This window comes from Ursus arctos, unplaced genomic scaffold, assembly GCF_023065955.2.
Source record: "Ursus arctos isolate Adak ecotype North America unplaced genomic scaffold, UrsArc2.0 scaffold_16, whole genome shotgun sequence".
Taxonomy (NCBI): Eukaryota; Metazoa; Chordata; class Mammalia; order Carnivora; family Ursidae; genus Ursus; species Ursus arctos.
Genome location: NW_026622830.1, coordinates 43,203,612 through 43,229,179, shown reverse-complemented (window position 1 = coordinate 43,229,179; position 25,568 = coordinate 43,203,612). Strand labels below are relative to the sequence as shown.

Below are 25,568 nucleotides of genomic sequence, written 5' to 3'. Positions count from 1 at the left end.
CAACAACTCTACCAAAGCATCAGAACTCACATGGTTAATTCTAGAAAAGCAAAGTTGGCAAGAGTGGCTAAAGCTTTGAAAGAATGCAATTTTGTTACCTTCATATACCAAAAACAGATTGTGATAAATATGAGTTTGCATCTCAGGCTTTGTATGAGCATTAAGTAGAGAGGACTTTGTTGACACTATCTGCATAATTGCTTTAGCAATTATTTTGCTTTAGTCTTGCCCACAAGGCTCCAGGGAACTGTTAACACAGGACCCTAAGTGTTATGGCTGAATTGTTTCCCCACAAAATTCATATATTGAAGTCTTCACCCCCAGCCCCTCAGAATGTGACTATATTTAGAGATGGTGTCTTTAAAGAGATAATTCAAGTAGAATGAGGTCATATGGGTGGGCCCTAATCTAATATTACTGGAGTCCTTATAAAAAGATAGGACACAAACAAGGAAAAAGAAGACCATGTGAGAGACACAGGGAGAAGACAAGCCAAGCATCTACAAGCCAAAGAGAGAGGCCTCAGAAGAAACCAAACTTGCCTACACCTTGATCTTGGACTTCTAGCCTCCAGAACTGTGACAAAATTAATTTCTCTTGTTTAAGCTCCCTAGTCTGTGGTACTTTGTTAGGGCAGCCCCAGCAAACTAATACGGAGTCCTAGTGGGTCACTCAATAACTGCAGAATGTACTGGGTGTTAAAATAGTGTTCTGAGATATATAATGCAAATATTTTGGCAGAAATACTGCTATGCTCTAAACAAAAGTGTTTCATCCATATTTGGAACCCATGTTAAAAGAAAAATAAAGGGAAACATAAAGGCACCCAAGTATATAAAATGAAACCTTAGGAAAAGAAGCTAAAGGGCTATTTGATACACAATAAGGTTTGATTTAGCCATTGTCTTAGCTCTGGCACTGGAAACTGGTTTCAGATGTTTCTTCCTCCTACAGAGAGAATCTGAGGTAAGAAGCAAAAGTAAGTCCAAAGAAAAGAAATTTAAATAAGACATAAAGAAACATTTCCTGACAAAAAGTAATTTTTAAAAAATTTAAAAGGCAACATTGCTATGTTTTATATGGATGCATTATGAAAATCGTATTTTGAAAGGCCTTTTAAATATCTAGTAAGCAACACTCTTCCTGAGTGGTTTGGTTACAAGGGGCTACACTAATTATTCTTTTGAAAGCCCACAAATCTGTTATATAGAACTAAGTTTCTCCCTGCCAAGGGCGTATCAGTTCCACAGAGATTCTACACAGTGGGCCCAGGGTGCATAATGAGATTCACAGATCTGAGCCTGAGACCCTGCTCCCCAGGTCACACCAGCCTAATGACAAACAAAAGTTGCTTTTTTTCTTTTTTCTTTTTTTTTTTAATTTTAACCAGTAAACGGTGGCAATGCCAATCCGGCTATGGAAATACAGGCTGTGCCCTATTTTGCCTTATGCATCACCAAGAAATTCGCCAGCTCAGTTCTGATTCCAAAGTCTTTACTGTGATGATGCAGTGAATAAAAGACACAGCATGATTTTCAAACGCTGGGCAGGGCCAGTGGTGGGGCCGACTGGACAAAAATAACTGTTTTGAGCCCTTTTATTGTTACTGGAAGAAAATACACATAAACTATCAGGCATATGCAATATCCTAATGTATGTTCACTAAGTTTTCACAGAAACTTAGCATCTTAGGGGATCTTAAATCTCATTTAGTACAATCTCCCACACAACAAGAAAACCTTTTTTGAAGCATATGACTATATTTAGAGATGGTGTCTTTATGACTATATTTAGAGATGGTGTCTTTATGAATTCTTCCAATATTGGGAGAACCTGTTACTTCTAAACTAGGCTTTTCACTACACACAAAAAAAATAAATAAACATTTACTAGAGAGTTTCTTTATAATGGGACAAAATCTGCATCCTTAGACTTTGCTCCTATCGGTCCCAGTTTAGTCCCAAGGTTTAGTAGATAAAAACCAAAATTTACAAGTGTGTGCAAAAGGTTATATATGCAAAATGAGTGGCTGAAAAACGGAAACATATACAAGTTATTCAAGTAAAATGCAAACTGAATGTACATGGTTAAACTTTTTAGATCCAATGAAAACTTGTGATATGGCTGAAATAACGAATAGCTAGTAGGCTGATTATACTGTGGGTAAGTAGCTAAAGGGGGGGTGGGCACTATATTAGCTTAAGAATGTTGAGCCTTGACATTCGTCTGTTCAGAAGGGTTGAGGTTGGTGTGATATTGCAAGTTCCACAGCTGGTAGGGAAAGCGTAGACCTTGAGCCAAGGATTTGAGAACAAGTGGTTTATTTGGGAGGTGATTCCAAGAAGCATCAGTAGGGTAGTGAGGAAGGGAGAAAGGGAAGAAAAGGCAGCTAGTAAGCAATGTATCATGACACAGATTACCACTGTGGACAGCTGGAACCCAATCCCATAGAGGAACTCTGGGAAACAGTACAATACTAATGTCACAGAGTTATCCCACCTGAGAAGTGAGGGAGTTAGGGTATTTATACCTGGACTCCTGACAGTTGTGTAAAAATAAATGTTTTCACAGCTGGTGGGAAAAGACTGGATAGGCAATGTCCTGGTATGGGTTCCCTCAGAAGCAGACCTTGAATCAAGGACTCCAGTAAAACCATTTATTTGGAGAGTTGATCAAGAAAGAGGCATAGGGGGACAGGGACATGAGACAGGGAAGTGGAGGCTGCTCCTGGAGTGCTAATTTCCTGACACTTCCAGCCTGCCTCTTGCATGGGGCAGAGTGGCCTTCCACAGTTCTGGCAAATCCCACAGACACAGAGGTGAAGATTCCAGTACATGGAATTTGTCCAGAGCACATGCGCGTGTGCACACACACACACACACACACACACACACACACTCACGCACCCAAAACCCTGAGGGAAATGGGTAGGCCACTGAGAACTCATTAAAGTGGTAACTCATTACATAACTTGTTGAAGTGAAGAAAGCTGATCATGTATCCAAGGTAGTAGACACATCATTGGAGTTTACAGTCAAAGCCATACAAGACAAAGCCAAGCAGAGAGGGCTGGGGCTGGGTTCCAGGACCGTCTACCCCTGATGAGCTTGAAAACCTTGCATGAGCTTGGACAGGTATAAAAAGGAAACAATGTCCCCTGTCCTAGTCTCCTATATCAAGTTATGAGGATAAAATGAGATAATATATACAACAATCCTTTGAAAAGTAAAAAGTACTAAGCAAAATACAAGGTATAAAGCACAATGATGTGTGTTCATTTGAAACAAGAATCTTAGTTCATATTTTAGAGAAATTATATTTCTTTTAACTTGAGACTTTCATCAGAAAAACAATGAACGGTAGATCATAGCACATTTAGAATTTTCTCTGGAGTCTCACTCTTTGTTGTTGTTGAAGGAAGATAGCAGCAAAATGTGTTGATGACTCTTTTCTTAGATATAATAAGCTGTTGATGATTTGTGAACCCATCCCTGAGTTATTTGGAAGCCTATAATAGTGCTCCCTGATGACAATTTCATAATCATCTTTGTATCAGTGAACATAAAGCTGGATTTTCAAAAATAAACAAGGCACAGAAGATAACAAGAGAAGTTTTTCTATTTCCTTTACTTCCCATTTTGTCCTAGATAAGTAATTTTAAGTAAAAACACTAAAGGTAGTAGAGAGAAGTAGGACTTCCTTCAGCTCCCATATCTCCTTGGGCTTTAGAGTGTGTATTTTAAAGTCCAGGTCCAGCCTAAATTTTGAATTTTGTTTTCCCCATATAGTTTCTAAGATAGGAATTTTTCCATTCATTCTATGTATGGAACATCATAGTAGACTCAGGGCTACTCAGAAACACACTGGAAATGACTTTATCTTTTCAATTTGTTTTTTATAACAACAATAGTCACAGGCTGAAATAAAAACAAAGTTTTTGATGATTTACTCTGTGCTTGGCACTGAGATGAGCGCATCATGTAGATTCTAACATTTAGTCTTCACAACAACTTTTTGGGTTAGACACTATTTTTATCTCCATTTTATGCATGAAAAAAATCAAGCCATAAAACCTATTTAATGCTGCCTTTAGAAGAATTTATGCTCTTGAAAGTGACAAAGATAACTTATGGTTCAGGATTGTGTCATGCTGAAAAGTTCTTTAGAATACTTGATACAAATTATCGACCCCTAAGGAGGGCTTCATAGCCACTCAGAGAATAGCCACTCCACTCAAGAGAATACTCTTGAATTCATTCATTTATTTGATTGGATGGTCTTATGGGGAAGAGATGTGAGCAAAGAGGTTTGGTGGGGATGTTTGAGTGAAGTAAACTCACAACACTGGTTCACCATGGGGGTCTGATTTACAAATATATCACCTCCTAACATCCGAACAGATAACCTGGTTCTGAACCTCCTACAATGGTCCCTAAGTATTCTTTAGAATACTTAGAACTTAGGAAAGTTCTAAGAATACTTAGAATTCTCTTTTCTGAGAAGCATGGGCAACCTGGGATCCAGCCCTGCATCCATCGGACTCCCGGCTCAGTGGAGAGCCTGTTTCTCCTTCTCTCTCTGCCCTTCCCCTTGCTTATGCTCTCTCTCTCTCAAAATAAATAAATAAAATCTTAAAAAAAAAAAAAAAAAGACACAGCACAAAGCCCCTGACAAGAGTAATCTCAGTGAAACTTCACAATTCCTTTAAGTGGGAGGTATTAATATTATTCCTATTTTACAAAAGAAGAAACCCAGGTTTAGAGAAGTGAATCAACATTATCCTGTATCTGTCTGATTTAAGAATGGAAACATTTTACCTGCAAAGATACCCATGGATGGAGCAAAACCTCATCAAAATACCAAAGTCTGAGATTACCTGATTTCATTTCATGAAGAACCTGATACAATATTTAAAAATCAATTTTTATTATTTAATATGGCTAGAAATAATTTAAGCACGTTAAAAAGGACTACTTGCAGTAGACCTATACTATATAATAATTTGTCAAAGATACAAACACAAAAGCACCAATTAGAGGGATTAAACCTTAAAAGCATACAGTACTTCTCAAGCTATTGACTTAAAAAAACACATATTTTGATGTGTTTGTGTGTATGTAAAATGCTGAAATACAATCAATTATTTCACAATGAACATTCTGAAGGCAGGCATTCTGAATTTAGGGAACCTTAAGCTACAGGGCCACCATCTCTGTCTACATCTGTGCACTTTTGGCCATCTGTGCTCACAGATGTGTGCACCAGATATGATTAGCTGTGGAAACTATACCTTCAAGGGAACTGGAGAAGGAGACATAAAATAAGCCATCTAGTTCCATCCCTCTCAAAAGGCACAGAGGTGTAGAAGGCATGGATGTAATTGCTGATGTGTTCCTGTGATAGCCACCGTACCTTGACTTCCTTTAATGCTTAGCTCCTCAGGCGGCTGCAGAACATCATCAGGGTGTGGGATGCAGAGTCCGTGGAAGGGCCCCAGGTCAAAGCACTCATGCAGGAGCTGCATGTTCACTCTTGAGCACACACTCATGAACCCGACAGCTACACCTTCCACCTGAAACATCCAAAACTTCTTGTTACTCTATCAAACCCCAAATGAATTCTCATCATGAAACTTCCAGGAGCCCACAGCATGTGGGCGGTTGGTAGCCTGGCAGGCACTTTGAGATATTTAAGGGAGGGAGCTTCCTTTAGAAGCTCTAGTGTCCAGCACCAACCACAGCACAATGTGCTCCAAAAGTGTCCAATGAATGATCACTGTGAATAAACCTAGAAGTGGCTACATAACTTAGGGAAGTTGCTAGAGTTCTGGAGGGAAAGAACATGTGCCCTCTTTGCCCAGACCTGCCCCATATCTATTGCTTATCCCATGGCAAGCCCAGCCTTCCTGTCCACTTTCTTCCCCTCCACCATGTCGTTCCATCCAACTGACCCTGGATTCAGAGATGTTCTTGATCACCTATTCTTTCAGATTGGAACTTTGATTTTCTTGAATTCATTCATTTATTTGATTGGATGGTCTTATGGGGAAGAGATGTGAGCAAAGAGGTTTGGTGGGGATGTTTGAGTGAAGTAAACTCACAACACTGGTTCACCATGTGGGTCTGATTTACAAATATGTCACCTCCTAACATCCGAACAGATAACCTGGTTCTGAACCTCCTACAATGGTCCCATGATTTTAGGCCTCTGATGAGGAATACACAGGTGGGAAGGTAAGTGGGACAGTGCGATAGACTAAGAAATACATGTTTGGTCTTCATCCCTGGTTCCTGGCACAAAGCCCCTAAAACACTTGTAATTTCTTGAGAGGAACATCTTTTGTTTTTCCTAATAAGCTCCTTTGGGTAATACCTATGTTTATGCTAATGAGGTGACTTCTGGAGAAAGGGAGCTGATTGTCAGGGAAACCAAACATGAGACTGATTAGAGGGTTGGAACTTTTGGCCCCACCCCATGACCTCTGGAGAGGGGAGAGGGGCTTGAGATTGACTTCAGTCACCAATATGATATAATGAATCATTAATGGGGGGCGCCTGGGTGGCGCAGTCGTTAAGCGTCTGCCTTTGGCTCAGGGCGTGATCCCGGCGTTCTGGGATCGAGCCCCACATCAGGCTCCTCCGCTAGGAGCCTGCTTCTTCCTCTCTCACTCCCCCTGCTTGTGTTCCCTCTCTTGCTGGCTGTCTCTCTCTGTCAAATAAAGAAATTAAATCTTTAAAAAAAAAAAAAATAATGAATCATTAATGGAACCACCATAAAAACCCCTCAACGAGGGGAATCAGGGGTTTCTGGGTTGGTGAACACATGGAAGTGCTGGGAGGAGACACACCCAGAGAGGACACAGAAGCTCAGGGCCCTTTCCCCTGCACCTGGCTGTATGCATCCCTTCCATGTAGCTGTTCCTGAGCTATATTCTTTATAATAAACCAGCAATAGTAAGGAAAGTGTTTCCCTGAGTTCTGTGAGCCATTCTAACAAATTATCGACCCCTAAGGAGGGCTTCATAGCCACTCAGTTAGAAGTATAGGGGACAACCTGGGACTGATGACTGGCACCTGAAGTGGGGGCAGTCTTGGGGGCCTGAGCCCTTACCCTGCGAGGTCCACACTAACTCTAGGTAGCGTCAGCACTGAATCGCAGGACACCCAGTTGGTATCTAGGGAGCTGAATATTTGGTTGATGTAAGCAAAACCTAACACATTTCGTGTCAGAAGTGTCAGAAGTCAAGAAAACAAGTTATCTTCTAATGAGTAATTAGCTGATCTACACCTATTATTGGTAGTGATACAAAGGAATGAAATTTAACTCTATCATAGTCCACACTGATAGATATCTGTGACTTAAATTCTTTATGATGTCCCTTCAAGAATTCTGTATGTCATTCTTCCCTGCAAGGAAAGCATTTAAAATTTTAAATCTGTGACTGAAATTCTTTATGATGTCCCTTCAAGAATTCTGTATGTCATTCTTCCCTTGCAGGAAAGCATTTAAAATTTTAAAAGAGAGCAAGAAAGAATGCATAGTACTTTAGTTAACTAATCTTCCTGTGTTAATTATTGTGCAATATATATATATACACACATATATATACTTATCTATATATCATATATATTTATATACATACCATATATGTATCAAATTGCTACATTGTAAACCTTAAGCTTATACAATGTTATAAAATTATATTTCACTAAAATTAGAAAAGAGAGAAAACTAAATTGTACATAAATAACTCCTCCTGTTAATTATAACATGGATTTTAAGCAAATTTTGGTTGACTGATTTGACAGACAGCTCCTGATAGAAACCCAGCATTACTAGGTTCTACTCCTCAAGCATTCAGGTGGTATTTCTTGAGACAACCATTCTGTACAGGAAGCAAAAGAAATAATCATAGGCATTCCCTAGTCCCAAGAATGCAGCATCATCCCATAAATGTCAGTCAGAGAAAATGGTTAATATTTTAACCTACTGAAGCACAAAATTAAGCTACAACAATACTCAGTCTTTTATATGACACATAGAAAAATTAGGCATTAAACTATTTGTTCTCAAATGTGTCTTCTAGTTCAAAGTCATTTGTTTTCAAACATGTGTTTGAAAAATAAATGTGAGACTCCTTTGTTTTCTCCCTAATGCTGGAATACAAGAGGAATTCTTAAAAATTAATTTTCCACGCGTACTCTTTTCTTTACATCCCCCAACCCCACCCCACAATGATACTAGCTGTACAAGGCTGGATTTACACAGCCGTTTTATAAAGCCATCGACACTTTAATAAAAGTCCAAAATAAACATTTTAATTTTTTCCCCAAATAACAAGTGATTGTTTGTCTTGTTTGCACTCATGAACAAAGGCTGCGTAGCCACAGTTGTCTGGCTTCTCTGTAATTTCAGGCCCAAGACTCAGCAGACGCTGATTAACCAATCCATCTACCATATGTGCAGAAAGAGACGGCCAGCCTCACTCTCGGCAGGGAAAATTGGCATCCATCTTGGTTCACATGGAGATGTCCTTCTAATCTACAGCCACGCTGGCACAACGAAACTTCGATGGCCTGAAATACCTTTTGCTGGCTTCACGGCGAGCTGCATGTGCATGATAAGAATGTATTATTTATAAGACCGCTGTTAGTAATGAGCTATTACACTAATGGCTCATTGTGTTTGGAATTTGATTTCAAATGGCATGGATCACACATTCTGATGAAAATGAGAAAAAACATGTTTTGCCATTAGGAACAAAGATGTAATGGTCTCCAATTCTACAACCTGTTATATACCCATCATTCATCCTGGGTTGTGACAATCCACAAAAGTTCACAATTATGAACTGCAACAGAGCAAGGACATATTGTGGAAATGTCTGCTTTCTCCTTTGAGTTTCTTTCAAATAACTATTCTGATTTGAGAAACAACATTCTGAAATATGAATTTGTGGGAGTATTCAAGTGCATCTTTGTGTGTCTGTGTGTATGTTTTCTGGAAAAATAGATTAGTGAAGTTTTTTTACTTGAACAATGAAACGACATTGATTGTTGACTGCTATCTATCCTCTAGGTGACAGTGATAACTTCCCACCACAAAGGTGTCTTCAGTTATCTTATACTAAGAGAGCAAAACTGGAAGTTCTGCTTATTGTTCTTGTTTTCCCTGTGAGGATATATATACATAAAGCTCCGGTTCCTTGAAATCCCTACATGCAGTGGCCTTGTTTTCACACACAGGTCCATTTAGAGACATGTGTGCACAGTATCAGCCATGCTTCCTTCTAAAAACGCCCTACAGTCACTCATCCCTTTAGGGTGACAATATTCCACAATGAGGGTGCCTTTATTGTGACCACTGCCAGCTTTGATCCCCTCTGCCTCATGCCAATGGCAGGGCTGAGTTGGCAGGCTCTGCCCACCCGCAGGTCAGTAGTGCCTGCTCGGACCACTGCTGCCCATGCTGTGGATGATGCCAAAGCAGACGCTCTGCCCATCTGTCTCTAGGAGCCGCCCCTGGCCTCCAACCACCCTTCCCCAAAATCTCAGTTTGGAGTAAACACCAGATGTCAAGGTAAGCCAGGATAAAGTTATGAAAAGCAATTTGCGCAGCAAAGTGGTGACTCAAAACTCCTCCCAAGTAGCTACCAAGCCAAAGAAAGTCTGTACAGTTAAAAACCTTTAACTAGTCAAGAGTTTCCTACACGGCACAGGCATTCTACATGCATGGCCTGTAACTATCATGGGCCAATGTGGGAAGAGACAGATTTGATGCACTCTGTTGTGATCTCTGGTCCACTACAGTCACCTGTAAGAATGGTGTGCTACCCGTAAATGCTTAATCAGCAATGGGGAAGGGGAAAGCCCTGATTCAGCAATTTGCCAGTCTCTGTGGTGTAAATATTCCCATTGTGGCCAATTTTAAGCTACCAATGTGATGTTACTGAACAGGGAGTTGGGAAGGGATGCCCAGTAGCCACTATTAAACAGTATTTCCACTAGAGAGACCAAAGACATAAATAATCTCAAGAGCAAAGATAATAATAAAATAATTAGGAGGTGATGAGTGTTGAGTATTTGTTTTCTAGTGTGACTGCACAGCAAATTTATATAATTTAATTTTTAATAATGGCTGTGTTTAACAACCAGCTTGCAAAGTTCCTAAGGACTGAATACTTGGTTCTTGTGAGGCAGAATGAACTAGTTCCCGCATACCACTGCCTACAGGGCCAGCCGAAGAAAGTCCAGGTGGTTGGGAGAAGGGTCCAGGAGGCAGGTGGGAGGGGAATGACAGCACTGATCTTGAACTCAAAAAGGCTTAAGACACCAGAGACAGCTCAGTAGAAACTGGAGATGTGCTCCCAAGTCCTGGACTGGCTTCCTCCCTGTTAAGGAGGTCCTGCTTCTGCCCTCCTATTTAAAGATCAAGGCCCATGGTTGTTTCTCCACAGAATGTGAAGCATCTGATGTCTCAGGTAACACAGCCTCTCAGAAACTGGGCTGGACCCCAATTGCCTCTTTAGAGACACCAAAGGATCCTTGCAGGGTGGGGCTACAATTTTCAGCCTTCAATTTTCCTCTGATGTTACATGCACTGAAAATGTGTAACATGTGACTAGAGAGGAAAATACATGGAGGTAGTCACTGCAACTGCTCTTCATAAGCACTAACACAAGTGATTTGGGTTGAAACTGGCACCTTAAAACCAAAGAATCAAAAGCCTTCTCCAGAGTGACATCAGCATCACGGTGGCATAAAGATGTCCATCATTGTTGTCCCCAAGCTCAACAGCAAACATTCGGCATCCAGCCATGAACAAAAGGGCCTCTGAGGAGCTGTGGCATTCAGCACCATACACCAAGGTTTTGCCCACTGCACATGAGGAAATAGGCAGACACACCTCGGACTTGACTATGAATCCTGAGGAGGACTGTGAACTAGGTCCAGCCTGTCTTGGCCATGGTCCAGAAGCCCTTGGACAATATGGACTTAGATAATCATTTATAGAGGAGACAGTCTTTGTAAAAAGTAGTTTCCAGAGAAGTTCCAGGACTCCACTGGAGCAAAAAAGTACAAGTTTGGATGCACTGAAGTGAATAAGAGGAAGAGTCTGGCTTTACCCATCTCACCCATTCCCCAATGAGGCACAGTTTAAGGGCAAGAACGGCCCTCGATTTGTCCAATGGGCCATGGATTTAGCCAATGGGAAAAAGGGAGAGTGTGTGAGTGAGCACCCAGCTTCCCCAGCTGTGTGGGATTCTTCCAAAGAGGCCCTTCTCTTTCACCTCATCCAGAGTACTTAATTGGGAGCTCTATGACTTGGGGAGTGGAAAGAGGCTAGGAAGATCAGCAAATAGCACTCTTGGAGGGCAATAAAGGGACCCGGTTCCTAACTGCATTGTGGATTACATCAAGAAGCCTGCCCACAAACTGCTGGGAATATCTTGCCCATGAAACCCCTCAACTGGCCCACAAACAATCCTAGCAACCTGTGTGCCTTACTCACACATCATCCCGCCCTGTGGCCAGCTCCTGTGCACACTCCCAATAGCACCATGAGCAGGCTTTGGCAGATGGTTAGTGAAGACTGCAGAAAATCAGTCTGTGGCCAGAGGGAGACTACACACTTGAGCAGCTACCTCTGGGAAAATAAAAGAGGTTATCAGCACTCGACCTGGTGCTTTGAAAGATCCAGAGAATGCATACAAGCTTAAGAAGTCTTCCACAAGAGGGAGCAAGAAAGGTGGAGCAGATTTATCCATAGCAGGTCTGAGAACCCCTCAGGATCTCTAGCAGGGCTGACAGAGGTACGTCCCTTCTGAAGAAAGTAAAGACTGGAGGAGATAACTGCTACTTCAGATGTGAAGACAGTAATGAAAAACTCCAAGAAACATGAGAAAATCAAGAAAATGACATCACCAAAAGATCACCATATCTTTCCTGTAACCAAACCCAAAGACATGGAGATCTCTAACTTGCCAGATAAAGAATTCAAGATAGCAGGGGTGCCTGGGTGGCTCAGTCAGTTAAGCATCTGACTCTTGACTTTGGCTCAGCTCACAATCTCAGGGTTGTGGGATGAAGCCCCATGTTGGGCTCCATTCTAGGCATGGGGCCTGCCTGGGATTTTATCTCTCCCTCTCTCTCTGCCCGCCCCCCCAACCGCTCATGTTCTCTCTCTCTCTCAAAAAAAAAAAAAAAAAAAAAAAAAGGAAGGAAGGAAAAGAAAAGAAAAGAGAAACCCAACTATATGCTGCCTAAAAGAGACTCACTTCAGCTTTAAGGAAACACATAGACTGAAAGTGAAGAGAGGGAAAAAGACATTCCATGCAAGTGGAAACCAAAAAAGACTTTAAGCCAAATACAGAAACAAGAGACAAAGAAGGTCATTATATCAATGATTAAGGGGTCATTTTATCAAAAAGATATAACAATCATAAATATATATAAACTCAATATTGGACCATCTAAATATACCAAGCAAATATTAAAAGATATGAAGGGAGAAATAGACAATACAATAATAGCAGGGGCCTTTAATAGCTCTACTTTCAACAATGGATAGACCATCCAAGACAGAAAATCTACAAGGAAACGTTGGACTTGAACAGTACTTTAGACCAATGGCCCTAACAGGCATGCACAGAACATGCCATCCAACAGCAGCAGACTATACATTCTTCTCCAGCATACACAGAACATTCTCCAGGATACATCATATATTAGGCCAAAACAAGTCTTAGCAAATTTAAGAAGACTGAAATCATACCAAGTATCTTTTCCGACCATATGTTATAATACTAAAAATCAGTAACAGTAGGAAACTTGGACAATTCACAAATATGTGGAAATTAAAAAACAAAAAAAGAAAACACCAAAAACCAACATTCCTGAACAATCATGGAATTGTTCCAGAGAAGAAATCAAAAAGGAAATAAAAAATATCTTCAAACGAACAGAAATGGAAAGACAAAATACCAAAACCTATGGGATGTTGAAAAAGCAGTTATACACCGAAACATATGGGAGGGGGAAAAAAGGAGAGAGGGAAACAAACCATAAGAGACTCTTGATGATAGAGAACAAACTGAGGGTTGATGGAGAGAGGTGGGTGAGGGATGGGCTAGATGGGTGATGGGTATTAAGAAGGGCACTTGTTGTGATGAGCACTGGTTGTTCTTTTTTTTTTTTTTTAAGATTTTATTTATTTATTTGACAGAGAGAGAGAGACAGCCAGGGAGAGAGGGAACACAAGCAGGGGGAGTGGGAGAGGAAGAAGCAGGCTCCCAGCATAGGACCCTGATATGGGGCTCGATCCCAAAACGCCGGGATCACACCCTGAGCCTAAGGCAGAGGCTTAACGACTGAGCCTCCCAGGCGCCCCATGGGTGTTCTATATAAGTGAGGAATTACTGAATTCTATTTCTGAAACTAATATTGCACTTTTGTTAACTAAAATTTAAACAAAAATTTAAAAAAGAAAAAAGCAGTTCTAGGAGGTAAATTTATAGCAATAAATGCTTACTATTAAGATGGAGTTAAGATGGCGGAGGAGTAGGAGACACCTTTTTCAGCCAGTCCCCCGAGTCGAGCTGGATAGGTACCAGACCAGCCTAAACAACCACGGAACCAGCCTGAGACGCAGGAAGATGCATCTGGATCTCTACAAATGAACATCTCCAGCGCTGAGTATTGAGGTACGAAGCAGGGAGCCATGAAACCGTGCACAGATATCGGAAGATAAACGGAAGGGGGAGGGAGCTGCCGCGTTCGGGCGCCGGGAAGCGGTAGCTTGCACGGGAGAGCGGGCAGGGCTCGCGGACGGCACCCGCAAAACAGCAGACTGAGACCATGAGCCGGGTGCGCGCGCCACCAGGCTTCTCACGGAACACCGGAATCCCGGTGCGCTCACTGGATCCAGACTGAGACCGGGAGATCCGGGAGTGCGCCCGGGGCAGCTGGCGGCTGGCGGCGTTAGAAACACAAAGGACAGAGACGCGTCGGCCCTGGAAGTGAGGGCTGGGACGCCGGGTGTGGGGCGCACATCCCGGGACGCTGCAGGGTTGAGCAGCACCAACAGTATCAGAGTTAAAGTGGCCAGAACATTAGTAGAGAACGGGCCGCAATCTCTCTGTTCTGTGACAGAGGCTGAAATTCGGCCGCTGCTGCTCTGACTCTCAGAAGAGGCACAGCAAACCGCCAGGGAAAGCCGCCAGAGAACAAAAGCCTGGAAATACCGGCTCAGAGAGTGCCCATCCCCATCCCCCCTCTCAGAGGACATGGAGACTCTAACCAAACAGGGTGGCCTGAGTATCGGGAGGCAAGCCCCTCCCCCAGAACACAGAAGGCAGGCTGAAAAATCAAGAAGCCCACAACCCAGGTGCCTGGGTGGCGCAGTCATTGAGCGCCTGTCTTCGGATTAGGGCGTGATCCCGGCGTTCCGGAAAGGAGTCCCTCATCGGGCTCCTCCGCTGGGAGCCTGCTTCTTCCTCTCCCACTCCCCTGCTTCTGTTCCCTCTCTTGCTGGTTGGCTGCCACATAAATAAATAAATAAAATCTTTAAAGAAGAAGCCCACATCCCTAAGATCCCTATAAAACAAGGGGCACGGCCTGGGACCCAGTTAATAATTTGGGCTCTGGACAACCCCGCAGCCTCTCCTCATCAGAATGACAAGAAGGAGAAGCCCCCCCAAGCAAAGAAAAGACAGTGAGTCTGTGGCCTCTGCCACAGAAATAATGGCTATGGATGTAACCAAAGTATCAGAAATGGAATTCAGAGTAACGATGGTCAAAATGATGAGTAGAATTGAAAAAACTATTAACGAAAAGGTTACTGAGAATATAGAATCCCTAAGGACAGAAATGAGAGCGAATCTGACAGAAATTAAAAATTCTATGAGCCAAATGCAGGCAAAACTAGAGGCTCTGACGGCCAGGGTCACCGAAGCAGAGGAACGGGTTAGTGAATTGGAGGATGGGTTAATAGAGGAAAAAATGAAAATAGAGGATGGTCTTAAAAAAATCCAAGCCCACGAATGTAGGTTACGGGAGATTACTGACTCAATGATACGATCCAATGTTAGAATCATCGCATCCCCGAGGGGGTGGAGAAAAACAGAGGTCTAGAAGAGATGTTTGAACAAATTGTAGCTGAAAACTTCCTTAATCTAGCGAGGGAAACAAACATTCGTGTCCAAGAGGCAGAGAGGACCCCACCCAACCTCAACCACGACAAACCTACGCCACGTCACGTCATAGTGCACTTCACAAATATTAGATCCAAGGATACAGTATTGAAAGCGACCAGGGCAAAGAAATTTCTCACGTACCAAGGCAAAGGCATCAGAATTACGTCAGACCTGTCTACACAGACCTGGAATGAGAGAAAGGGTTGGGGGAGCATATTTAAAGCTCTTTCAGAGAAAAACATGCAGCCAAGGATCCTTTATCCAGCAAGGCTGTCATTCAGAATTGATGGAGAAATAAAGACATTTCAGAATCGTCAGTCACTAACCAATTTTGTAACCACGAAACCAGCCCTACAGGAGATATTACGGGGGGTTCTATAAAAGTAAAAAGGCCCCAAGAGTGATACAGAACAGAAAGTCACAGCCAATACAAACAAAGACTTTACTGACAACATGGCATCATTAAAATCATATCTCTCAGTACTCAGTCTTAATGTAAATGGTTTGAACCATCCCATAAAACGCCACAGGGTTGCAGACTAGATACAAAGAAATGACCCATCCATTTGCTGTCTACAAGACACTCATTTCGAACCCAAAGATGCATTCAGACTGAGAGTAAGGGAATGGAGTACCATCTTTCACGCAAATGGACCTCAAAAGAGAGCTGGGGTAGCAATTCTAATATCAGATAAATTGGATTTTAAACTACAGACTATAGTTAGAGACGCAGAAGGGCACTACATTATTCTTAAAGGAAGTATTCAACAAGTGGATATGACAATTATAAATATATATGCCCTCAACAGGGGAGCAGCAAGATACACAAGCCAACTCTTAACCAGAATAAAGAGACATATAAATAAAAATACATTAATAGTAGGGGACCTCAACACTCCACTCTCAGAAATAGACAGAACACCCTGGCAAAAACTAAGCAAAGAATCAAAGGCTTTGAATGCCATACTCAACGAGTTGGACCTCATAGATATATACAGAACACTACAACCCAGAACCAAAGAATACTCATTCTATTCTAATGCCCATGGAACATTCTCAAGAATAGACCATGTTCTGGGACACAAAACAGGTCTCAACCAATACCAAAAGATTGAAATTATCCCCTGCATATTCTCAGACCACAACGCTCTGAAATTGGAACTCAACCACAAGGAAAAATTTGGAAGAAACTCAAACACTTGGAGACTAAGAACCATCCTGCTCAGGAATGACTCGATAAACCAGGAAATCAAAAATCAAATTAAACAATTTATGGAGACCAATGAGAATGAAAATACAATGGTCCAAAACCTATGGGATACTGCAAAGGCAGTCCTAAGGGGGAAATACATAGCCATCCAAGCCTCACTCAAAAGAATAGAAAAATCTAAAATGCAGTTTTTATATTCTCACCTCAAGAAGCTGGAACAGCAACAGAGGGACAGGCCTAATCCACGCACGAGGAAGCAGTTGACCAAAATTAGAGCTGAAATCAATCAATCAGAAACCAGAAGTACAGTAGAGCAGATCAACAGGACTAGAAGCTTGTTCTTTGAGAGAATCAATAAAATTGACAGACCACTGGCAAGACTTAGCCAAAAGAAAAGAGAAAGGACCCAGATTATTAAAATTATGAATGAAAAAGGAGAGGTCACAACGAACACCATTGAAATTGGAAGGATTATTAGAAATTTTTATCAATAGCTATATGCCAATAAACTAAGCAATCTGGAAGAGATGGAATCCTTCCTGGAAACCTATAAACTACCAAGATTGAAACAGGAAGAAATTGATTTCTTAAACAGGCCAATTAATTATGCAGAAATTGAGTCAGTGATAAACAACCTTCCAAATAACAAAACTCCAGGCCCGGACGGTTTTCCTGGGGAATTCTACCAACCATTCAAAGAAGAAATAATACCTATTCTCCTAAAGCTATTTCAAAAAATAGAAACAGAAGGAAAGCTACCAAACTCATTCTATGAGGCCAATATTACCTTGATCCCCAAACCAGGCAAAGACCCCCTCAAAAAGGAGAATTACAGACCAATTTCCCTAATGAATATGGACACCAAAATCCTCAACAAGATACTTGCTAATAGAATCCAACAGTACATTAAAAGGATTATCCATCACGATCAAGTGGAATTCATAGCTGGGATGCAAGCGTGGTTCAATATTTGCAAATCAATCAGCGTGATACATCATATCAACAAGAAAAGACTCAGGAACCATATAATCCTCTCAATCGATGCCGAAAAAGCATTTGACAAAATACAGCATCCTTTCCTGATTAAAACCCTTCAGAGTGTAGGAATAGAGGGTACATTTCTCAATCTCATAAAAGCCATCTATGAGAAGCCTACTGCAAATATTATTCTCAATGGGGAAAAGCCGGAAGCCTTTCCCTTAAGATCAGGAACTTGACAAGGATGCCCACTCTCGCCACTATTATTCAACATAGTACTAGAAGTCCTTGCAACAGCAATCAGACGACAAAAAGGGATCAAAGTAATTCAAATCGGCAAAGAAGAAGTCAAAATGTCTCTCTTCGCAGATGACATAATACTCTATATGGAAAACCCAAAAGAAGCCACTCCCAAACTATTAGAAGTTATAGAGCAATTCAGTAATGTGGCGGGATACAAAATCAATGCTCAGAAATCAGTTGCATTTCTATACACGAATAACGAGACCGAAGAAAGAGAAATTAGGGAATCCATCCCATTTACAATAGCACCGAAAACCATACGTTACCTTGGAATTAACTTAACCAGAGACGTAAAGGACCTATATTCTAGAAACTATAAATCACTCTTGAAAGACATTGAGGAAGACATAAAAAGATGGAAAGATATTCCATTCTCATGGATTGAAAGAATTAACATAGTTAAAATGTCCATGCTACCCAGAGCAATCTACACTTTCAATGCTATCCCGATCAAAATACCAAGGACATTTTTCAAAGAACTGGAACAAATAGTCCTTAAATTTGTATGGAACCAGAAAAGGCCCCGAATCTCCAAGGAACTGTTGAAAAGGAAAAACAAAGCTGGGGGCATCACAATGCCGGATTTCGAGCTGTACTACAAAGCTGTGATCACAAAGACAGCATGGTAATGGCACAAAAACAGACACATAGACCAATGAAACAGAATAGAGAGCCCAGAAATGGACCCTCGGCTCTTTGGGCAACTAATATTTGATAAAGCAGGAAAAAACATCTGGTGGGAAAAAGACAGTCTCTTCAATAAATGGTGCTGGGAAAATTGGACAGCTACATGCAAAAGAATGAAATTTGACCACTATCTCACACCATACACAAAGATAAACTCCAAATGGATGAAAGACCTCGATGTGAGACAGGAATCCATCAAAATTCTAGAGGAGAACATAGGCAGCAACCTCTATGACATCGGCCAAAGCAACCTTTTTCATGACACATCCCCAAAGGCAAGAGAAACAAAAGATAAAATGAATTTATGGGACTTCATCAAGATTAAAAGTTTCTGCACAGCCAAGGAAACAGTCAGAAAAACTAAGAGGCAGCCCACGGAATGGGAGAATATATTTGCAAATGACACTACAGATAAAGGACTGGTATCCAAGATCTACAAAGAACTTCTCAAACTCAATACACGAGAAACAAATTAACAAATCAAAAAATGGGCAGAAGATATGAACAGACACTTTTCCAATGAAGACATACAAATGGCTAACAGACACATGAAAAAATGTTCAAAATCATTAGCCATCAAAGAAATTCAAATCAAAACCACACTAGATACCACCTTACTGAATATGGACACCAAAACAGACAAGGCAAGAAACAACAATTGTTGGAGAGGATGTGGAGAAAGGGGATCCCTCCTACATTGTTGGTGGGAATGCAAGTTGGTACAGCCACTCTGGAAAACAGTGTGGAGATCCCTTAAAAAGTTAAAAATTGAGCTACCCTATGATCCAGCCATTGCACTACTGGGTGTTTACCCCAAAGATACAGACGGAGTGAAGAGAAGGGCCATATGCACCCCAATGTTCATAGCAGCATTGTCCACAATAGCTAAATCGTGGAAGGAACCGAGATGCCCTTCAACAGATGACTGGATTAAGAAGTTGTGGTCCATATATACAATGGAATATTACTCAGCTATCAAAAAGAACGAGTTCTCAACATTTGCTGCAACATGGACGGCACTGGAGGATATAATGCTAAGTGAAATAAGTCAAGCAGAGAAAGACAACTATCATATGATTTCTCTCATCTATGGAACGTAAGAACTAGGATGATCGGTAGGGGAAGAAAGGGATAAAGAAAGGGGGGTAATCAGAAGGGGGGAATGAAACATGAGAGACTATGGACTATGAGAAACAAACTGAGGGCCTCAGAGGGGAGGGGGGTGGGGGAATGGGATAGGCTGGTGATTGGTAGTAAGGAGGGCACGTATTGCATGGTGCACTGGGTGTTGTACACAACTAATGAATCATCGAGCCTTACATCAGAAACTGGGGATGTACTGTATGGTGACTAACATAATATAATAAAAAATCATTAAAAAAAACCACTAATCTATAACATAAAAAAAAAATGCTTACTATTAAGAAAAAAAGATCTCAAATAAACAATGAAATTTACACTTCCAGGAACTTGGAAAAGGATATCAAATTAAGCCCAAAGTTAGCAGAAGGTAGGAAATACAAGAACAGAGCAGAAATAAATGAAATAGAAAAACAGTACAAAAGTTCAATGAAACTAAGAGTTGATTTTTGAAAATACAAACAAAATTGACAAACCTTTAGCTAGGCTAAGAAAAAAGAGAGAAAACTCAAAATCAGAATAGAAAGAGGAGACATTACAACTGGTAACAAAGAAATACAATCATAAGAGACTACAATGAACAACTGTATAGCAACAAATTGAACAACCTAAAATAAATGGATAAATTCCTAGAAATATACAACCTACCTAGACTGAAACATGAAGAAATAGAGAATACGAACAGATGAATAACAAGTAAAGAGAGTGAATCAGCAATCAAAAACCTCCTGCCAAAGAAAAGCCCCAGACCCGATGGTTTCACTTGTAAATTCTACCAAATATTTAAAGAAGAACTGATACCGATCCTTCTCAAACTCTTCCAAAAAATTGAATATTTTATGAGGCCAGCATTACTCTGATACCAAAGTCAGACAAGGACATTACAAGAAAACTATAGACCAATATCCCCGATGAATACTGATGCAAATTTCTCAGCAAAATATTAGCAAGGTGAATTCAACACACATTAAAAGGATCATACACAACAGGATTTATCCCTGTGATGCAAGGATGGTTCAATATACACAAATCAATAAAAGTGATATACTACACTAATAGAAAAATAAAAATCATATGACCATCTCAACAGATGTAGATAAAGCATTTGACAAAATATCACATCCCTTCATGAGAAGAATGCTCAATAAACAGGGTATAGTAGAAAAAATATTTTAATTAAATAAAGGCCATTTATGACAAGCCCATAGCACATCATACTCAACAGTGAATGGTTGAAAGTTTTCCCTCTAAGATCAGCAGCAGGACAATGGTGTCCACTCTTACCGCTCCTACTCAACAGAGGACTGGAAGTCCTATCCAGAGAAATCAGGCAAGAAAAGGAAGTAGCAAAGTAGTAGTAAGTAGAAGTAGTAAAAGTGTCTTTGTTTGAAAATGATATATGATCTTATATATAGAAAATCCTAAAGACTCCACCAAAAAGCTGTTAGAACTGATAAATGAATTCAGTAAAGTTACACCCCTGAAAAAGAAAAAAACAATCCTATCCACAATAGTACTAAAAACAATTGAATTAGAAGAATTAACATTGTTAAAATGTTCATACTACCCAAAGTCATCTCTAGATTCAGTGCAATCCCTATCAAAATTCCAGTGGTGTTTTTAATAGAAATAGAACAAACTATCCTAAGATTTGTATGGAACCACAAAAGATACCAAAAGAACAAAGCTGGAAGAATGCCTGGGTGGCTCAGTCACTTAAGTGACCAACTCTTGATGTCAGCTCAGATCTTGAGCTCCAGGTCATGAGATCCAGTCCCAAGTCAGGCTCCACACTCAGCAAGCAGTCTGGCTTGAGTTTCTTTCCCTCTCCCTATGCCCCTCCCCCTGCATGCTGGTACTCTCTCTCTTTCTCTCTCTCTCAAATAAATAGAGGTGCCTGGGTGGCGCAGTCAGTTAAGTGTCTGACTCTTGGTTTCAGCTCAGGTCGTGATCTCAGGATCCTGAGAAGGAGCCCCATGTCGGCTCCACGCAGCACTGAGTCTCCTTGAGATTCTCTCTCCTTCTCCCTGCCCCTCCCACTTGTGCTCTCTCTCTCTAAAATAAATAAATTTTTTAAAAAAATTAAAATAAAAAAATAAATCTTTCAAAAAAAGAACAAAGGTGATTTGATTTCAAATCATATTACAAAGCTATAACAATCCAAACAGTACAGTACTAAGACAAAAGCAGACACAGAAACCAGCGGAACAGAATCGAGAGCCCAGAAATAAACACCCGCATATATGAGCAACTAATATTTAACAAGGGAGCCAAGAATACTCAATGGGGAAATGACTGTCTCTTCAATAAACAGTATTGGGAAAACTGATTATACACATGCAGAAGAGTGAAATTGGACTCCATCTCGCACCAGTCACAAAAATTAACTCAAAATGGACTAAAGACTTAACATAAGACTTGAAACTGTATAACTACTTAAAGAAAATGTAGGAAAGAAGCTCCTTGACATTGTTCTTGGCAACAATTTTTTTAATATGACACCAAAACCAGAAGCAAAAAAGCAAAAATTAATAAGAAAGATGACACCAAACTAAAAAGTTTCTGCACAGCAAAAGGAACAATCAATACAATGAAAATGTAATCTACAGAATGGGAGAAAATATTTGTAAACCATATACTGGAATATTAGATGGGGGTTAATATCCAAAATGCATAAAGAACTCATACAATTCAACAGGGGAAAAAAGATGCTATTTAAAAATGGACAGAGAACCTGAATAGACATTTTTTCCAAAGAATACATACAAAGGATCAACAAGTACATGAAAAGATGCTCAACTTCACTAATCATGAAGAGATGAAAATCAAAACTCCAATGAGATATGTCCTTACATCTATTAGAATGGCTATCATAACAAAGACAAGCGATAACAAGCATTGGCAAGAATGTGGAGAAAAAGTAACCCTCATGGGGCCCCTGGCTGGCTCAGTTGGTAGAGCATGTAACTCTTAATCTCAGGAGTTGTGAGTTCAAGCCCCATGTCAGGTGCAGAGATTACTTAAAAACAAGATCTTAAAAAAAAAAAATGTAACCCTCATACACTGTTTCTAGGAATGTAATTTACTACAGCCAGTACAGAAAACACTATAGAGGTTTCTCAAAATATTAAAAATAGAACTGCCATATGACCTAGTAATACTACTTTTGGTTGTATATCCAAAAGAAACAAAAACAGGATCTCAAACAGATACTTGCACTTCTGTGTTCATTGTAGCATTATTCACAATAGCCAACATATGGAAACAACCTAAGTGTCCTTCAACAGATGAATGAATTAAAAAATGTGATATATATGCATACAATGGAATATTATTCGGCCATGAGAAAAGAAGGAAATCCTGCCATTTGCAACAACATGGATGGTCCATGATGGCATTATGCTAAGCACAATAAGTCACAGAAAGGCAAATACTATATGATATCACTTATATGTGGAATCTAAAAAAAGAACACAGAAACAGTAAAATTGTGGTTACCAGGGGTTGGGAGGTGAGTGAAATGGGGGGATGTTGGTCAAAAGGCACAAAACTTCCAGTTATAAGATGAATAAGTTCTGGGGATCTAATGTACAGCATGGTAATTTTAGTTAACAATACGGTATTATATATTTGAAAGTTGCTAAAAGAATGGATCTTAAACATTTTCACCACAAAAAGGTACTGGTAATTATGTGACATGAGGGAGGTGTTAGTTAACTCTATGGTGTAATCATTTTACAATATATAAATGTATCAAATCAACACAGTGTACACCTTAAACTTACACAATCATATATGTGAATTATATCTCAGTAAAGCTGGAACAAATAAATAAAAGCCTTCTGTAAAAAACAAAGGCCTGACTAAACTAGATTTGTCCATTAGGTCTGCATGAATCATTACTTCTCAGTAGTTTTGTTTCATCATGTAAAGACACAGTTTTCAAAATGTTTTAAAAATTATAGTTTTGCTGCTGGGCCCAAATATTCCCTGACTCCTCCTTTTTTCATTAGGCTGAAGCTGTAAGTCAAATGAAAATATATGAAAGTCCTTAAAGAAGAATGCAAAAACCTGAATATGAAAAAATAAAAGTAAAGAAACCCTTTCAATGGAGAAGGAAACAAATATTATGAACTAGGACTTCAGAATCTAATTTTTAGGGCCAGTTCTCACATTAAGAAACTAATGCCTTTATCTAAGGTCATCCTGTCCTTAACCAGATATGTTTTCATTTTCCATCATGTAGATAAATGTTTTACCACCTGGACTGCACACTGCAACCGTATGGGTAGTGTTATAGAAATGCTGATTGTGTCTCACCCCAATAGATTGATCTACTTGGTACATCCTAGCATCAGGATTTTTAATTGAGATATAATTCACCTATAAAAATAAACCTTTAAAGAGTATACAATTCAGTAGCTTTTTTATATTCACAAAGGTATATACCTTCAACCACTAATTCCAAAACGTTTTCGTCCCCTGCTTCCCCCATAAAAAAAAGCCCATACCCTTTATTAGTTATTCTCCATCCACCTCTTTCTCTAGCCACTGATCTATTGTTCTGTTTCTATGGACTTGTTTTTTTAGGCTGTCATATAAATGGAATCATACAATACGTGGGCTTTGAGGTCTGGATGCTTTCACCTGGCATAATGTTTTCAAGGTTCAAACATGTTATAGCATGCATAGTCCTTCATTCCCTTTTATCTCCTAATAATATGCCATTGTATGGCTATACCAACTTTTGTTTATTCATTCATCAGCAGATGGACATTTGGGTTGTTTCCACTTTTTGGCTATTATGAATAACGCTGCTATGAATGTTTGTGTACGTGTTTTTGTGTGGACATCTATTTTCAATTTAGGAGTGGAACTGCTGGGTTAAATGGTAATTCTATGTTTCACTTTTTGAGAAAATGCCAGATTGTTTTTTAAAGTGGCTATGCCATATTATAATCCCACCCGCAGTCTATGAGGGTTCCACTTTCTCCACATCCTCACCAACACATGTTATCGTCCCTCTCTTTTATTATAACCACCCTAGCAAGTGTGAAGTGGTATCTCATTGTGGTGTTGGTTTGTATTTCCCTGATGACTAATGGTGTTGAGCACCATTTCATGAACTTATTGGCCATCTGTATATCTTTTTTGGAGAAATGTCTATTCAAATCCTTTGCCCACATTTTATTTAGATGATTTGTCTCTTTATTGCTATATGAGTGCATTATATATTCTGGATACAAGTTAATTGGCATGGAGATAGTCTAAAAGCCTCCCTGGTGGTTCTCATACAAACAAAGCTTGAGAACTGCTAAAGTAGAACCAAGTTTCAAACAGATCATGTTATCAGAATAAAAGAACTTTTGATTCCAAGTTTTCCAAGAAAAGTAATATTCTTTAAATAGTTCTTACAGTTTTGTCAAATAGAGAAATCAGTGTATGAAGAATCCCGGAATGATCACCCTAGAAGTAAAACTGCTGAATTCCCACCTTTGAATGCTTTTCAATAAACTGGCACAAAGCAAAGGTCAAATATCCACTTGAAGAAAAAAACTAATTTGTGGTCATCTTTGCCATAAAACCTTGGGATTTTATGAATGAAGTATTCAGGTGTAGGGCTGGGTATCCAAGGGTTCTATCCATGTTTGTTGATTATTACTGATATGCAAAAGGCAACACAAAAATTCATTCAAAATAAAATTATCTTGTCAAAAACAATCTTCGGTCCAAGCTTATATAAACCTTTTTTAAATGCCTTGACAGAAATTGCCCTCTATATTTCTCATGTGATGCAAAGGGAACATCTTAGCTTACATTTGAATTGCTTTCTTTTCTTAATTCCTAAAACCATCAACAAAAGTCTGACCTTGTGAGATCCCTGTATGCAAGTCAACAATGAGTCATTTGGAGGAGAGCTTCAATCCCTAAAAACAGAGTATACAAATGTGGTCCCTGAACCAGCAGTGTCAATATCACCCAGGAACCAGTGAAAAAGGCACAGTCTCCGGCCCATCCCAGACCTAAAAGATCACACTGAGGGTGAGTCCCAGGAAT

General features: G+C 40.0%; 1 protein-coding gene across 1 annotated transcript in view; it reads right to left on the bottom strand.

Annotated features, from left to right (window-relative positions):
• CFAP61 (cilia and flagella associated protein 61) overlaps positions 1 to 25,568 on the bottom strand; it is a 285,814-nt gene that overhangs the window by 229,092 nt on the left and 31,154 nt on the right. The window contains exon 7 of the mRNA XM_057312694.1: positions 5,413 to 5,572. Coding sequence (XP_057168677.1) covers positions 5,413 to 5,572 — 160 coding nt within the window. The remainder of the gene's footprint in view (positions 1 to 5,412; positions 5,573 to 25,568) is intronic.